Genomic DNA, 18,564 nt, shown 5'->3' with positions numbered 1-18,564 from the left:
TGTAATTAGTGAATGGCAAAAGTCAATAAGTCAAATGAACAAAACACAAAATTGCTTATGCCATGTGCTCACAAATAAAAAGAAGTTGCGTACAAACCATAACAACAAATCAATGTAATACCATCTATATGCATATATGATCTGGGCTATGAACTTCGCGATAAGAAAAGCGCTTGACTATGTCGCAATAGCTCCTGACAGAATTTCCCTATGAAATAGAAGGTATGATGCAAAGACACGCACTGCTCAGAATATCAATTATAATTTTTTTATGACTCTGCATTGTTTTATTAAATTGATACCATAAGTATAAATATGAGGACTTCCTTACTATTTACATTTTCATTATGAAATGTGTGACACCTTGCTTAGCATTTCTATTAGTCGAAAGTCAAACTACTTAAATCATTCAAATTTAAATTTTATCAGTCTATGATTTGTGACCAGAGGCCGTTTGAAACTCTGGGTAAAGTGCAGTAATCATAATATCACAAAAGCATTCTAGCATTAACGGGACAAAGGATTATAAGGTGCAAAGGGTACATGTGAGCACATCATAGACATTATGTAATCTTTGCCCATAGATTTCGTGATTAAGGTCACCGGTAATCTTCATATTACATAATACACCCATGACATAAGTAACCAACAACAACAAATTCCTTAAACTGATGAATAACAAACTCGTTGCTGAAGTCAAAGACTATACAAATTTTCTGAAGGCAGACATTTTCATTAAAAAAATCTGCTACTTGGCTGAGGTAATAGATACTTAAAGTATAGTTACAAGCCTGGAAATACATTGTGAAAACACTGGACAGGAACTGACATGAACAACATACATCAAAATACCAGAAGCAATCGATGAATCATGTCTAAACTTTGAATTACTTATCAGGTACAACTTACAATCCTTGTTCCTGTACTGTTCAAAAAACATATATTTTTGTTCACTGTGACTTATTCTATTCAAGCATTAATCACCTATTGAGAATGGTGTCCAATGCAAACACTGTTCATGACTACAAACTCGTAAATAAGAGAAAACACTCTTCAGATATTCGTTATTTTATAAGAACGTAATAACATTGTGAACCTTTCAGTGATTCATTTGAGGGTCAAGCAGATGTCGTTGACCTTTTTCGCAAAACTAATGACACAAACAAATTCCACAAGTAAACGTTTTACAATAAAACAAAATTCGCGTAAACAGGCTGTTTCAATGAGACACCAAAACAATACACCTTATCATTTTCCCATAACATATAAATATACGGCGTGGTTTCTAGAAAACAGCTAAACCATGCTGTTTTCCTACTTCGTGTGACCTTCTCAAACACGATTTCAGTCCTCACCTCTGCATCTTTTCCCTTGTTTTTGAAAAGTTGAACTCTTTGTTTAGGTATAGGGTCAGCAGACATCTTGATCGGTACACAGAATAATTGTTTTCGAGTTGTTTTTGATACCCTTTATGCTATTTCTTGTTCACTAAATATGCCGGCCGTCTTCTCATGTCCTGTCTCGTGAGGTCATCTGAAAGGCCTTCACTGATTGGATGATCGCCTTTGTTAGTCTAGAATGAAGTAAGCTATATTATATGAAAAGGCGTGCGTGTTACCATCATTCACCTACAGATTATACATATATATCTACAACATATCTGACCAAGTGATCATATAACTGTTAATTTCAAAGAAAAGTGTTTAAATCTTAAACATTCGACTGACACCAGTAAATATATGAACCAATGAAACATTTCGTTTCATCACCATTAGCCAAACAAAAGCAAAGCCAGCAGTGCGAGCTTCGAATTTTATCAACACTATTCTAAAGCTTAACTTCAGTTATGCATATTGATAATTCAAGCATTTAATTTTAAACGTATTTTTTTAAGTCTATGAATTCTAAAAAACCATGTTCAGAAGTACGTAGCGTAACAATAAATATATAAACTCCCGAGTATGCATGTCTCGCCTTTCGTACAGTATCGACACGGTGTAATGCCAGTGTTATCGCTGTAAGGAGCTCTACGTATTTGCTAACTTTAAATGTTTATACGCATGAACTGGTTCTACTGATGGCACGCGTCGCAGGCTTAGCGCTTTTACAAGTTTAGGTAGACAGGAGCCTAGTTTTCTGGGGGATAAAAGGCGGCTATTTATCGGACTGCTTTGTGTTGGTGTTGCAAACTTTACGCATTTTCAACAGTTTCACCATGGCAGCAATAATAAGTGCCGTAACTGTAATTTCCCTCATAGTGACAGCATTATATGCCGTTATTAGTGTGGCGACAGCCTACATTTTGTGCAAGAGAAAGAATATTTCTTCAGCTATCGAGAAGTGGGTTGTTTCTTGGTTGGTGTTCGATGCCATTATACACTTCACACTGGTAAAGTAGTTTCTTTTACAATTGTTAACGTAGAACATTCCCGAACACTGTTTGGCAACAATGTAGTTTACCGGGAGTTGCTTATGTAGCGCTATTTGGCTCAGGATGCCGCCCTCGCTTCACTTATCAGGTGTGCCTCTTCGATCATGAAGGTTACCGTATTTCCTCTATTAGATGCCCGGGCTTCTATTTATTTCGGACAAGCCTTTGACCCGGCGTCTATTGGAGGCCCGGCGTCTATTGGAGGCCCGGCGTCTATTAATAACCCCATTGCACTATGAAAGGGATAATTAATTGTATCAATTGATCGACCCGGCGTCTATTAGAGGCCCGGCTTCTATTTTTTGCACTGAACAATTGACCCAGCTTCTATTAGAGGCCCGGCGTATAATAAAGGAAATACGGTAGGCTTATTGTGTTAGGGTCAGGGTTGGGTTCCCCCAACTCTATCCTTCGTCCTTCGACCCCCTTTCAATCAAGCACCCCTGTACGATCATTAGGGTTAGGTACCCTTTTCCGACAAAACACTGCTTCACGATCCTTATTGTTGAGCTAGCAAGTCCACATCATTAGAAAATACAGGATTAGATTTTTAGAAATACGTTTCCTAGGGCTGGGACGAGTCCAAATTTACTATCCGTGTACCCACCCCCTTATTACCCGACCCTACCCGGGGACTCACTGTAGGTCTCAAGAGATCGGTCCAAATGTCTGACTGGGAATAGTTTGACGGTAGCCCTGACAAAAAATGTATTTAGATACTTGTGTAAAACGATCTCGTCATGCATACACTGAAGTTGACTGAAGTTTCATCTTTATGCAATCATACAAAGTCAGAAGGAATGCAAACATTCTAGAGTTCTAGATACTTTTTGTCATTCAACAATATGTCACATGATTAACCACGGGTCCGGGTAGTCCTGTGGGTAGCCGGATCCTACTCAGTACCCACCCGACCCGAGTACCAGAGTTACCCATCCCAGCCCTACTAGGTTCCTCCATAAATCAGCTTTGAAAAACACTATATACTTTCCGAAATTTGTCTCTTTGTTCTCTCACTACATACAAACTGTGGAAGTCCCAGACTGCCCACTCGCAAAATCGTGCATATTTCCATTATTAGTTTAAAAAAGTACCGTTGAACACTCATTGATCTCATACGAGGTGCTGTATTGAATATTTGTATATATATATATATATATATATATATATATATATATATATATACATACGTTCATTAGGGCTGCAACGAAGACACTATGAGATGAATATGATTTGTATCACGAATATAGGGTAACGAATATGAAAATTTATTCACGAAAGGATACTGTTGGATTCACCGAATACGCTGTTTTTCATAAGCATATATCTTCATAAGTACAGAACATGTTCATTTGGAATTTAACAAGACTGTAGGCGTGTTAGAATGTGTCCATTAAAAAGCACTTAATTAGTTGCATCTCTACAAGAAGACAGAAAGTGTTTCTTAAATCAATATCCAGATGTAAATGGATTGGGTCGTCAGACTTGGTGATTTGATTGATTGCCTGTCAACATGCCCAAAAGGTGTGGGTACTTGTCATAATTCCAATCACTGGTTTGTCTGGTCTAGACTCTAAACAACTCATAAATAAACTATATCCACTACCAAATAAATAGTAAGTTAACTGAGAAAAATGTACATCTTGAGTTATCTGCCCTTGGCATAACACACGTCCTCAGTCAAAATACTCTGCAATTGGCATCTTTGATCACATTGAATTAAAATAAATTTCATGAGGAAGAGGACTGATAGATGCATTTATGATAAAAATATTCTACATGTGCTATCTGCTGATAAAACATTTCTATGTGCTACAATATTTCAAATATTACAAATCAATACAAATTACTGCACTGCAGACCCGTGAAGATCCGGGGTAGAATAGGTCTTCAGCAACCAATACTTGCCGTAAAAGGCGACTATGCTTGTCGTAAAAGGGCGACTAACGGGATCGGGTGGTCAGGCTCGCTGACTTGGTTGATGCATGTCATCGTATCCCAATTGCGTGGATCGATGCTCATAACGTCAATCAAAGGATTGTCTGGTCCAGACTCGATTATTTACAGACAGCCGTCATATAGCTGGAATATTGCAGAGTGTGGCGTTACACAACAAACAATCAACTGCACTGCAATTACCATGGCAGTAGACAATAGCGTGGGAGTACAATATTCAATGGCAGTAGACAATAGCGTGGGAGTACAATATTCAATGGCAGTAGACAATAGCGTGGCAGTAGACAATAGCGTGGGAGTACAATATTCAATGGCAGTAGACAATAGCGTGGGAGAAGACAATAGCGTGGGAGTAGACAATAGCGTGGGAGTACAATATTCAATGGCAGTAGACAATAGCGTGGGAGTACAATATTCAATGGCAGTAGACAATAGCGTGGGAGTACAATATTCAATGGCAGTAGACAATAGCGTGGGAGTACAATATTCAATGGCAGTAGACAATAGCGTGGCAGTAGACAATAGCGTGGGAGTAGACAATAGCGTGGGAGTACAATATTCAATGGCAGTAGACAATAGCGTGGGAGTACAATATTCAATGGCAGTAGACAATAGCGTGGGAGTACAATATTCAATGGCAGTAGACAATAGCGTGGGAGTACAATATTCAATGGCAGTAGACAATAGCGTGGGAGTAGACAATAGCGTGGGAGTACAATATTCAATGGCAATACATAATAAGATGGCAGTGGTCAGATTAAAATACAAAATTTCTGTAGTGATAGAAAAAGTCCGTGGTAATGATGTATATTCACCTTGACAGTGGTCAATCTTCTGAGATGGGCTGTGCAGGGAATTAGGGATGATGAGCGATCCTCACATGAAAGCTGGTCTTAATTGTTATAAAATGTGTGAGAGATCACTAAAGGGACATAACACGTATTAGCCACTGGTGACGCCAAGATCGAGCCTGGAAGTTCCAGAGTAGTTTGCTTTTACAGTCAGTTATCGCCCTTGCCTTGGGAAGATGTGTTTCCACCATGTTTAATTACTTTCTTTTGTTTTATTTTCCAGGAAGGACCGTTTGTGATCATCTCCAGTCTTGGCACGGTTGAGAATTCAACCCATTTCACTGCACTCCTGTGTGAGTAGCATCATCCTTGGCATTTAGAACAGGCTAAAGCAGTATCAGAAAAAAGACAATAGCAGAACAAAAAGCAGTTATGTCTTATCAAATCGTTTAGTTTAAATTAGCTTTTAATTAAAATAGTAAGGTTAATATGAAAGCGTTTTTTTACTTAAAAAATTGTCATGAAGTTTTCAATTAAATCATGTTAAGAGTAAAAGACTAATTAAAAAAAAGTTAATAAATAATGTATCTTAATGTACTAAATTCCCAAAAGACCAGCACACCCCAAAGTAAGGAGGTCTACATCTTACAAATGACACACTGTGTTTTACCCTATGACGTAATTTGTGAATTTTGTTGCAAGATCCACCGGCGAAACAATGCCATGTGATGTCAGCCTAGCAACAGGGTTGCTGGAGTCATCGGTGTGCATAAGCTCTTCTCAGTGATCTATCATGTCTACATGCAATGTCGTTGAATAAGCCCAAGGATGTTGGGAGTGTTCAATATTTGTTAGTGACACTTGTTCCCACGGTACATAAGCACATGCTTTGGTATTACACGATGTGTAATACAGTTGTATGTTTATTAAACGGCATCTTCCCGAGGCAAGAGAGTTAACTAACTTTAAAAGTCCAGTTTCCACCCTTGCCAAACTTGGCTGGAATTCCTGGGCTCGATCGTAGCGCCACCAGTGGTTATTACAAGTTAAGTCCCTTATATGCCTCTCCTATGGACCAATCAGATTCCACCTCTGGTATCACTTGCATTTGCTTCAAACAAAACAATAATCAAGAAGAAACAATCTCAAAGTGCATCAAATCACATGAGCACCTTGATTAAAAACATGAAAAGATTTAGAAAATATCTGTTGGCAACTAGTTGGCGGTGCACATGCTTTGCAAATCCTGCAATCGACAGAAATCTGCATGACAGTTTACGAACCGGATTTCGATTTCATTACACGATTTTGATTGGACTATGCACAGACTCGTTAGTCCAGCCAAAATCTAACTCCATAATACTGGCCCTCTTCGGCAAGGGTGGAAACTGGACTTTTATAGTCAGTTAACTCTCTTGCCTCCGGAAGATGATTTAACGGGTGATCTCTTCACGGGCAAGTAATAAAATTGTTTCTGCCTTATATGGGCATGTTTGTTGCCATGTTTTGCTATCATTGGTTCCTTCAGCAGGCCTCAAAGTTGCAACTAAAATGGTCGCCGATGCGACCTAAATTTCAATTTGTCTACTGTCCAAAATTCAGAGGTAGCCAAATGACTACCTTGAAAAATATCTTGTGGCGACTAAATTCTATTGCTACACATATCTAGACACACAAACAATAACAGTTGATCTTGGACGACACGTCTGTTACTAATTGTACTCACAAATAATTCCTCCTAAAGTCAACAATGAACCGAAATACATAAATAATAATGTAATTAGTATTTTATTTTAGTTGATAGTTTATTGGATAAGCAAGGACATACCTATATGATCTAGTAACATAAATTGCATCATTGTTTGAGTCACAAGTAAAATTTACAAATTACAAAGTTTAAATTTTTACCAAGTAGCCATATGGCTACAGGTATTTTCTTCCAGGTAGCCAGTGGTAAAATCAAGAAGTCAAGCCAATATTGTTGGAAGCCAAAAGCATTTGAAAGTATCTTCTATTAAATAACTATTATAATATGTACAAGTTACAGCACTAGTCTTGGAATTGTATATTAGTGGAAGCTGTACTTGATTTTTGTTATTTGTGACTCGAACAATGATGCAGTTTATTTTGCCAGTTTATATAGGTATATTCTTTCTCATCCCACGAGCATTGTAATCTGAAATAAAATACTAATAACATTAATATTTCTGTATTTCTGTTCATTGTCGACTTTAGGAGGAATTATTTGCAAGTACAATTATTAGCAGATGTTTTTTTCCAAGATCAGCTGTTATTTATTTTTGTGTCAAGATATGTGTAGCAATAGAATTTAGTTGCCACAAGATATTTTTCAAGTTCTTCTGAATTTTAGACAGTAGACAAATTGAAATTTAGGTCCCATTTTGGCGACCATTTTAGTGGCAACTTTGAGGTCTGCAAAGTGGGACTGAAGGTTTTGTATGTTTTATGTTGTATGCTGTATGCTGTACGCTGTATGTTGTATGCTGTATGTTGTGTGCTGTATGTTGTATGCTGTATGTTGTATCTTGTATGCTGTATGTTGTATGCTGTATGTTGTACGCTGTATGTTGTACGCTGTATGTTGTACGCTGTATGTTGTACGCTGTGTGCTGTATGTTGTATGCTGTATGTTGTATCTTGTATGCTGTATGTTGTATGCTGTATGTTGTATTTTGTATGCTGTATGTTGTATAGGGCAGGAGTATGGCAAAGCGGACAAGCGCTGGTTGGTTTCGGACCCGACGATCGTATCCCTGGAGATGCTGACTGTCTTCCTCGACGGCCCGCTCTGTGTGTTGCTGGTGTACGCCATCCTGGACGACAAGCACTACCGCCATTTTGTGCAGATAGTCCTCTGTGTCTGTGAACTGTATGGAGGTTTGTGAAATACAAACTACTTTTCCTTTTCTGAGTTAGAATTGTTTCCCACCAATACTTTTGCTTATTTTAAGTCCCTGTGACTGTGTTGATGGTTGTTATCATATCTCTCTCTCTCTCTCTCTCTCTCTCTCTCTCTCTCTCTCTCTCTCTCTCTCTCTCTCTCTCTCTCTCGTAATAATTAAATAATTGGAGTAAGATTGAACATAGTTTTAATAGGCTAGCGCTTTCAACTCTCATGAGTCTCATCAGGACATAACTGAATAACGGACATGAAGTAGTAACATAGAGTTAAGTGATGTCATATCATTTAGGAGAACTATGACGTCATAATACCAAGGTGACAATGGACAAATAACTTACCTTTACATTTAACTTAGGCACGTATTTATGAATGAAATGTTGCACAAACAAACAAACAAAAGTAAACTGTATCAGAGGAGGGTATCCAGGTTAAAACTGGGGCAGGGTGTCTCAGTGGGCTAGCACTTTTCAGACAGGCATTAATCTGAGGCGTGTTCAGGAGGGCGAGCGACCGCACGAGTGTACAGTGAGGCAATATCACGCCTTTCTGAACGGGAGGCGCGTACTCGCTCTCGCGGCACAGCATCCAAAATGGCGTCACCGGGAATCAAAACAGCCCTGTCCACAAGTCTCATAGATTCACACATTTAATTTCATCACAAGTTTGATGGGTTCATACTTTGATTATTAGTTACATGTCCCTGTGCTGGACCAGACAATCCAGCAATCGACATGAGCATCAGTCTGTGCAATGGGGATACGATGACATGCATCACACAAGTCAGCGAGTCTTATTACTCGATCCTTAGGGCAAACATATGGGTTGCTGAAGACCTATTGTCTTCCCTGATCATCACGGGTCAATATATTGAAAATGCAAAAATAACTTTTTGATGGTAGATCTAGTCTAAAAGATTATTCTATTGACATCGGTTCCATTCTCGCCAAAGGCAAACATTTGTTCAATGTGCGACGCCATCTTGGATTACGAGGCGAGCTACCTCTCGGGCTCGATCGCGAGTACACGCGTGCATTCGCGTGGTAAGCCGTGTTCAACAGCGCGCGCTCGCGTAATATCGCGAGCGCCCGCCCTCCTGAACACGCCTCAGGACTAGTACAAGTAGCCACAGACCACACCACACCACACCACACCACACCACACCACACCACACCACACACCACACCACACCACACCACACCACACACACCCATGCATCACTATATAAGTGCAATAATCTTGAAACCCTCATTTCACCTCATCTTAACTAACAAAGTTTTTAATATGATTTGTTTCAGGTTGGATGACGTTCTGTCCAGACTGGTTTGTGGGCAGCCCCAATCTGGTGACTGACAACGCCCTGTACCTGTGGGTTTATCTCGTTTTCTTTAATGGCCTGTGGGTTGTGATTCCACTTGCCATGCTCTGGCAGTCCTGGGTTCAACTCCGAGAAGCCCACTCCCCCAAAAGACCAACGTCCTTAAAACTTAGCAGGGACTACTCGTCACAGGGGGCGTACCCAACAACCATAAGGGCTAAAACGTCCGATGTTTCCAAGTCGGGCCCAAACAGTGCCGAAAATAGTACCCGTGGTTACAATCTTCGTAAGAGGAACTAGGATGATTTCTGGTTTTAAATGATGAAATTGAAAAATTCTATTTTGATATGCTTATACTTGTGTATACATATTAATCAACTATTTTTTATAACAATCTTTTAGAGATTTTTAAGTTTATTCTTTAATGGCTTGTCAGATACGGAATGTACATTTTAAAGATTATGTGACTGGGATTTTAATGTACAAAAAAGAACTGGGTAGATGCTGACCGTAATTATTTTGGCATAATATGCTAAAATAAGCCTAAAATTACACAATTACGCTTGTTCGGCACCAAATTACTGGTTTTTATTTTATTTTGTCATTTTTGAACAAAAAGTCACACAGAGCAAATTTTTAACGTACCGGTGATAGTATTATTACTAGTCTATTCACGTGTCCCTGTTCCAAAGTTTTACCTTGACGTAATATTGGCCATTACATTATTAGACATCTTTTGGTGTGTTTGGGTGTTCCTTTTATCCCTGCTATGACCTTGATCCTCTGTCTACATTTGCTGCATCTTCAACTTCTCAGATCTACAGTGAAATTTTGTAGTTAATTAATTATCTATATTGTTGAAGGGATATACATTCAGTGGTAGCGACTGCTTGTTGTAAGAGACGACTAACGGGATCGGGTGGTCAGGCTCGCTGACTTGGTTGATGCATGTCATCGTTTCCCAATTGCGTGGATCGATGGTCATGATGTCAATCACTGGATTGTCTGGTCCAGACTCGATTATTTACAGACCGTCGTCATATAGCTGGAATATTGCTGAGTGCGGCGAGAAATGTTATTCTGACCCGATACTTAACCGTTTTGTGAGCATTGAGGTGAGATACAAAGCCTTGTGTCTTGTGTGTGTGTATCACTTAACCTATTCTTACCATGATTTGAATGTATTAGGAATTATATTCCTCATATGAAAATTCTTAATAGAATGCTGAATATTTTAGTTGAAAATTGAACATTAACATGGTTATTGACTGTTGTGTTTGTTATTGCATGTGTATCCAGTCAACCAATGATTATCAGTGAGTATTGTCCATGATGTTTCACAATGAGGGTTTACATAATACCCAAGTCATGAAGTGACTTGGCCAAGAGCGCAGTTCACATATAAGCTGGGTAACCCAGTCGTCTAAGGTGCCGCGATTCGCTGTGAAAAGTTGCATCCCTTGGGCACGCCAGAAACCTATGATTGTGTTTTCGAAACCCAGTTCGCCCCGATTATGTTTCTAGGTTTGTCAGCACCATACCCGTGCTCGTGGGTTTCACCGAAGTGGTAAACGTCTGAGACCTGCATCACTTTGGGCTTTCCTCCCACATTAAGCTGACACGCCCCGATATAACTGGAATATTGTTAAAAGCGGCGAAAAACCCAACTCACTCACTCACATATAAGCTGTTTGTTGTCTATCATTAGAACCTCGGGGGCACGGGTGGCCCAGTCGTCTAAGGCGCCGTGATTCGCTGTGCAGAGTTGCGTCCCTTTGGCACGCCATGAACCTATGATTGTGGGTTCGAATCCCGGTTTCGCCCCGATTATGTTTCTAGGTTTGTCAGCACCATACCCATGCTCGTGGGTTTCGCCGAAGTGGTAAACGTCTTAGACCTGCATCACTTCGGGCTTTCCTCCCTAATTAAGCTGACACGCCGTGATATAACTAGAATACTGTTAAAAGCGGCGTTAAACCCAACTCACTCACTCACTCACTCATTAGAACCTCACTACATTGCACATGGGTAAAGCCAAAATATTTCTCAGGAAGTCCGTGGGGACATAGGGCCAAGTGGTTTGTGGGGGTGCAATTGTCTGTGCAAATTTGTATCTCTTATACCCTGTTCACATGCACAACATAACTAACGTAAGTAATTTTGCACATGTGTAACTATACATACATGCGTACATGTAAATTTACTATGTGTTCACATGAAAATCAACTTAGGTGTGTAAATAAAGTATGTAAATTGTGTAAGGCACACATATTCGTCAGTCTGTTTACGACTTTCAACACAGAACAGGTTGTTTTCCAATCAAAGTTGAATGAGAAGAGAAAATTATCGCGTGTATTTGTGTACACAAAGATTTGACTCCTTGAAACCGAAAGAAAACACCGTCCGCTCAACTCTGTCTATACGTATAAAAGTTGGCAACTGTTGACAATTTGTTTGGTGTTGGCAAAAGAACAGATATTAATTAGATCATCCTCTTACGTTAACATAAACGTTCACATTGAAACATATACACACAGTACAAATTTACATTTAAATTTGCACTTGCTCCAGACATGATGCAAATTTGCTCCTGGTGTAAATATACACACACGAGTAAACGCGTTCACATGACATGTATACACACAAGTATGTATATTAACACACGTGTGCAAATATACACACATGTATAGCGGTGCATGTGAATGGGGTATTACCAGTGCCTGTGTTGGACCAAAGAAGTAATGGGGGGCACGGGTGGCCCAGTCGTCTAAGGCGCCGCGATTCGCTGTGCAGAGTTGCGTCCCTTGGGCACGCCAGAAACCTATGATTGTGGGTTCGCATCCCGGTTCACCCCGATTATGTTTCTAGGTTTGTCAGCACCATACCCGTGCTCGTGGGTTTCACCGAAGTGGTAAACGTCAGAGACCTGCTTCACTTCGGGCTTTCCTCCCACATTAAGCTGACACGCTGCGATATAACTGTAATACTGTTAAAAGCGGCATTAAACCCAACTCACTCACTCACTCACCCAAAGAAGTAATTGTGTAACAACTGCATCACTTTGTTCTTTTCTCCCACATTAATGATTAGAAACAGATCTACCTCCACCCCAAAGGGAGATGTACATAGAGCCTGCTTTCACCAGGTTTCTTGTGTTGTTTTCTGAGGACCATCTTTATTTTCAGATAGGATTCGACAGTGATGATGTTAAGGATGAGTATTATTATCCATGATTTGCTCAAATTTATGCTTGTTAAGGTTTTCCATGTGTTTTGTATCAGCATTATTAAAACATATTGGCATAAAAAATTATACCGAATAAATTCCACATTTCAAGTTTTGTTAATAGTTATTTATTCTCAGCATCAAAGGATGTCATCTGTAAGTTTTTTTTGTTTTGTTTCGTTTGTTGTTTAAAGCTGCACACAGCAGTATTCCAGCGATGCAACGGCAGTCTGTAAATAATTGTGTCTGAACCAGACAATCCAGTGATTGACAACATGAGTTTACTGTATCTCGGGAGACAAGGTAAACTTAGATCCCCATGCCGGAGTAGAACTACTGCTAGCCACCCCAATGGGGATTCTGGGTTGAAATTGGTGTGGATTGTTCAGTATAATATCAGTCACTGGATTGTCAGGCCCAGACTTGATTATTTACAGGCCCCAGTGATATAGCTGGAATATTGCAGAGTGCTGCAAACAAACAAACAAACAAACAAACAAACTATTCTGTTCATGGGTGATACAGTAGCCCAGTGGTTAAAGCAATTGCTCATCTTGCTGAAGGCCTGGGTTTGATTCTCCAGTTATGTAGGTGTGAAGGTTATTCTGGTGTCACTTGCTGTGATATTGCTGGCATATTGCAAAACAAACCCATTCACTAATTGAAAACTAACTCAAAAATAACTCTAGGCCAGTGAAGATCGGAGGTAGAAAAGGTCTTCAGCAACCCATGCTTGCCGTAAAAGGTGACTATGCTTGTCGTAAGAGGCGACTAACAGGATCAGGTGGTCAGGCTCGCTGACTTGGTTGATGAATGTCATTGTTTCTCAATTGTGTGGATCGATGCTCATGATATCAGTCACTGGATTGTCTGGACATGATTATTTACAGACCGCTGTCATATAGCTGGAATATTGCTGACTGCGGCATTAAACAAGAAACCAACCAACCATTCACTAGCTCACCCGCTCACCCGCTCACCCACTGACCTTGTCCCTTGGATAGTAAGCTTGGTTTACCTGGTCCAGACTCTTGATAGCTGTGATATGGAATATTGCCAACTCGGTATGACGTGATCCCTAATGGGATGTACTCAGATGTTAAGCGGTAGCAAAAACTAAGATCTGATTATAATGAGATTGGTGTTACCCCAGAGTGGACACTAGATTAGAATTGATCACTAGTAACCTACAGGGGGCACGGGTGGCCCAGTCGTCTAAGGCGCCGCGATTTGCTGTGCAGAGTTGCATCCCTTGGGGATGCCAGAAACCTATGATTGTGGGTTCGAATCCCGGTTAGCCCCGATTATGTTTCTAGGTTTGTCAGCACCATACCTGTGTTCGTGGGTTTCGTCGAAGTAGTAAAGGTCTGAGACCTGCATCACTTCGGGCTTTCCTCCCTAATTTAGCTGACACGCCGTGATATAACTGCGATACTGTTAAAAGCGGCGTTAAACCCAACTCACTCACTAGTAACCTACGCTTCTTGTACCAGAAGACTCAGGGGTCAGGGGTCAGGGTGCAGTTATACAAAACGATCTTAGCGCTAAGGTCATCGTAACTCCCATACCATAACATAGACTTACGACAGTCGTAGCGCTAAGGTTGTTTTGTACACCCAGGTAGTCAGGGTCAGGGTCAGGGTCTTTGTGGGGGTATCCAGAAGGCACGGATCATTATACCATAATACCCGGGGCGCAACTAGGCTGATTTTAAGTGTAAGCAAAACCAATTTTTCGAAGACCGCTAGGATGATTTGGGGGCATGCTTACCCAGAAATTTTAGAAAATTAGATGCTCTTAAACGCCATTGCCTGCATTTGGAGACTGTTTAGGGACGCAATTAGGATGTCATAGATCCCAGTTGTGTGGATGGATACTCATGATTTTAATCAAACAACAAAGCAACCAACCAACAGTATACTGTAACGATATCTATCAAATGTGTTATTTAAAGGGCAAGTTACCAGTAAAACTGAGCAAAATATACACTGAAATGCGACATCATCATTTTTAAAACAGAGAGAATAATATTGCTCATAATAAAATATATTTTCTAAATAAAAATAATCCTCATTCAAAACTGAAAGACGTCAAAAGTAAGAAAACACAATTCGTTCTCGGGAAGTAGATAAGGGGACAGAAAGAGGTATACCAGTAAAAGGAATGGAACGAATAATATCATTTACATTTTAAGCCATTGAACGAGGGTTTTATATTTTCACAAATAGTTCACAAAATACTATTTCTTCTCATTTGAGAGTAAAATGTAACCGTTAAAGCCAGATTTCAAGTGCTACATGTGTCATATTAGCATCGATACTTCAAGAGGTAATACACCACTGTATGGGGCCCACCATGCATACATCTTCCCGAGGCAAGAGAGTTAGCTGACTATAAAAGTCCAGTTCCCACCCTTGCCGAACTAGGCTGGTATTATGGAGTTACATTTTGGCTGGACTAACGAGTCTGTGCATAGTCCAATCAAATTCGCGCACCGAAATCGAAATCCGGTTCGTAAACTGTCGTGCAGATTTCGGTCGATTGCAGGATTTGCAAAGCATGTGCACCGCCAACTCGTTGTCAGCAGATATTTTCCAAATCTTTTCATGTTTTTAATCAAGGTGCTCACGGGATTTGATGCATTTCGCGATGTAAGACTCGTTTTATCACAATATAGATCTTGATTATCGATCAGATCGTTTTGACTGGGAGCCACCATTTGTTTGAAGCAAACGCAAGTGATACGAGAGATGGAATCTGATTGGTCAATAGGAGAAGCTTAGAAGGGACATAACTCGTAATAGCCACTGGTGGCGCTACGATCGAGCCCAGGAATTCCAGCCTTGTTCGGCAAGGGTGGAAACTGGACTTTCATAGTCAGTTAACTCTCTTGCCGTGGGAAGAGCCCATGCATAGTGAACCACTCAAGATTGGGAGACTTTCCCTTGATCCTGAAAAACTACTGTACCGAGTTCGGAACAACATCTACAATAACTAGACTGGATGGACAAATTATTTGTACAGTTAGCGAAAAATTGTTTTTAGCAAAATTTACAAATAGGCAGCAATGGCAATGTTACCAATGAGGATCACTCCCGATGTCAAGGTCAAAGTGTACAAAAACTCTGTTGCATCATATATACTAGTAAATAAAAATATGGAGTTTATAATAGATATATGTACCGTAAATCTGAAAATTAATGCGTCTCCATATCAATACGCCCCGCCCTATTGTTGATAGCCATTTGGAGACATAAATGCGAAGTTAATTAATGCGAGCAACTACCACTCGCATTTTTCGTGTTTTATTCACGCTCGCGTTAATATCAAGAGGGGCGGTCGGGTAGCCTGGTGGTTAAAGCGTTCGCCAATCACGCCGAATGGTACAATGTGTGAAGCCCATTTCTGGTGTCTCCCCCCCCCCCCCCCCCCGTGAAATTGCTGGAATATTGCTAAAAAGCGGCGTAAAACCATACTCACTCACTCACTAATGTCAAGATTTACAGTATCTCGATCCTTGTCTTCTGTTGTCTAAGGTCCAACGAAATATCAGTAACTTTGAAATTATTAATGAATGGTTCAAACACTATTAACAGTACAAAGTTACAGTACAATATCCACCGTTTTCTCACAACAATAAATAATTTAGATGGTAAATAACACCACTGTTGATCATACCAAGAACATGAAACGAAAATAACTAAAAACATAAGTATCACAGATACTAAAGTCTGTAAGACCCGTGCCCAAGATAAACAGGGTGATCGGGCGCTGAATCAATCCTTGTCATCACTTTGGTTTCAAAGCTCATGACTGAGACACTGTTGTCGGTGAAACCAGTGATTTCCATCTCTATGCTCCGTGGTTTAGTGGTAGAGCGTCCGCCCGGAGAGCGGAAGGTCCGGGGTTCGATCCTCGGCCGCGTCATACCAAAAGACGTTAAAAGATGGTACTTGTTGTAACCCTGTCTGGCGCTCGGCATTAAGGGGCTAAAGCAAAGACTGGTCGGCTCGGAGTCAGTTTACTGTGTCTGAGTGGGGTATTCATGTTAAACTGCGGCATGGTATCTCAGTGAGCTAGCACTATAAATCGGCATCAGTCCGGACAAGAATAAGCAGCCACACACACACACACTAACGTACACGCACGTCGCTATATAAGTGCAATAATCTTGGACGCGACGTTAAACCCCATTTCACCTCTCCTCACCTCCATCTCTGTGAGAGTAGCTGTGAACAAATGATAATAAATCTGAGTAAGGGACAGGGGGTATATAAAGAATTGGGGATATACTATAATAACAGATGGGTACAGAAATAACAGATATCGAGTGTTGACAATGGATGGATAAGAATAAGGATGGACTAGGCGTAACATGACAACGAACATAATATGTTGACGGTGTACTGAAAAGGTGTTAACAACGAAGACAGGTGAAAAGGGTGTGGAGTTACAAGAATTATATTTAGTCCTACGTAGGAGATACTTAGACAAAAAAAAATCACCGTGGCCCTACTTCGCTTCCGTACAAACGGCACCATGATTGGCTCAAGGGTGTTATCTCGGAGGCTCTGTCCTAGACTATCATCTAGTCTATGAAATGGTCATATTTTACAGAAAAAAAACAGTTGTGATTATAGTTATAAAATATAATTAAAAAAGAGCACAGAGACTTTCTTCAACCTGATACTGCAGTAATCTAGACTTGACAAACATTATAGACTTGCATGGGCTGTATTCGATATATTTGTTTCAGGGTCTGTATGCCAGACAAGTTCTGTCCAGGAGCTATTCCGTGGACAATAGGGGCGGTCGGGTAGCCTAGTGGTTAAAGCGTTCGCTCGTCACGCCGAAGACCCGGGTTCAATTTCCGACATGAGAGACAGACAGACAGACAGACAGAAGTTTATTCAATATTTTAGGCCATATGACCTACAGTACAGAAGTGGGTTTTTTTTTATCAACATTGTACAGTCACGTGTAGGTAATAATAAGTTTACATAAAATATTAACGTCTAATTTAAAAAATCTTCTTCAGGAATATTGACAGAGATGGGTACAATGTGTGAAGCCCATTTCTGGTGTTCCCCGCCGTGATATTGCTGGAATATTGCTAAAAGCAGCGTAAAACCATACTCACTCACTCACCCATGGACAATAAACAGTGGCCCTCTAGCAGTCATAGTGATCCCGACCTATATCTTTACAGAACCACCCACCCCATCCCCAAAATGTGTTACGTTGCCTTACGCTGACGTTCGCATGGCGTTCGTGAGGACGCCTTTAGACACGTCCATGCCTATCAATAAAGTCCAGAGCGAATCTGGACTCATCTTAAAACATTATACGAGACCTTCGGTGATTCACCAAGTATCTTCTCTGTGAACACCATTGGCGTCTGGCTAGCATGTGTCGATTTCCTGACGGTGGTTCAACACCTGGTCGCCGATCATGAGATTAGCTGCATGCAGACGATTTCTAATTGTCCGATCAGTAATCTGAACTTCGTTGGCCTGACGCAAGTGTACAGCGATTTGATTGGCTGTTTGGGCTCGATTTTTTAGAGAATGGTTTCTAATTAATCGAGCCTGGACTTGTGTTGTTGACCTGGAATTTCACATTTTGTTAACACACTCTTCAAAAGAAGAAACGCACAGGTAGATTTTTAGTAAATTTATTGTACATGTCTAATAAAGTCGATATATTTAATTTAATATCATAGATACAAATTTGACATTTTCGAGCTCGATAGTCACATGTTTTCTTTGTACAAGGGCATTGAAAACTGTTCATTGTCATGTCACATAAGGCCACAAGGTAGCGCTGAACTCAGTATCCCGTGTGACCGCCCCGGGCAGCAATCACGTTCTGCATCTCCTCGGCACTGACTGGATAAGTGTACGAATTCTGTCTTGCGGAATTC

The 18,564-nt window shown here is 40.4% G+C and overlaps 2 protein-coding genes across 2 annotated transcripts in view; one reads left to right on the top strand and one right to left on the bottom strand.

Annotated features, from left to right (window-relative positions):
* Positions 1-1,544, bottom strand: part of LOC124152127 (importin subunit alpha-4-like) — a 29,004-nt gene extending 27,460 nt beyond the window's left edge. The window contains exon 1 of the mRNA XM_046524899.2: positions 1,356-1,544. Coding sequence (XP_046380855.1) covers positions 1,356-1,421 — 66 coding nt within the window. The 5' untranslated portion in view covers positions 1,422-1,544. The remainder of the gene's footprint in view (positions 1-1,355) is intronic.
* A 575-nt stretch (positions 1,545-2,119) lies between these two features.
* Positions 2,120-10,422, top strand: LOC124152128 (emopamil-binding protein-like). The gene is made up of 4 exons (XM_046524900.2): positions 2,120-2,389; positions 5,462-5,531; positions 7,894-8,076; positions 9,397-10,422. Exons 1-4 carry the CDS (start codon positions 2,216-2,218, stop codon positions 9,714-9,716), a joined length of 747 nt encoding a protein of 248 aa, XP_046380856.1. The 5' UTR covers positions 2,120-2,215; the 3' UTR covers positions 9,717-10,422.
* The last annotated feature ends 8,142 nt before the right edge of the window (positions 10,423-18,564 follow it).

Source organism: Haliotis rufescens, unplaced genomic scaffold (genome assembly GCF_023055435.1).
Source record: "Haliotis rufescens isolate VD_foot unplaced genomic scaffold, xgHalRufe1.0.p SCAF_52, whole genome shotgun sequence".
NCBI lineage: Eukaryota > Metazoa > Mollusca > Gastropoda > Lepetellida > Haliotidae > Haliotis > Haliotis rufescens.
Note: the sequence above shows the minus strand (reverse complement) of the source record. Positions and strands in the feature narration are given on the sequence as shown.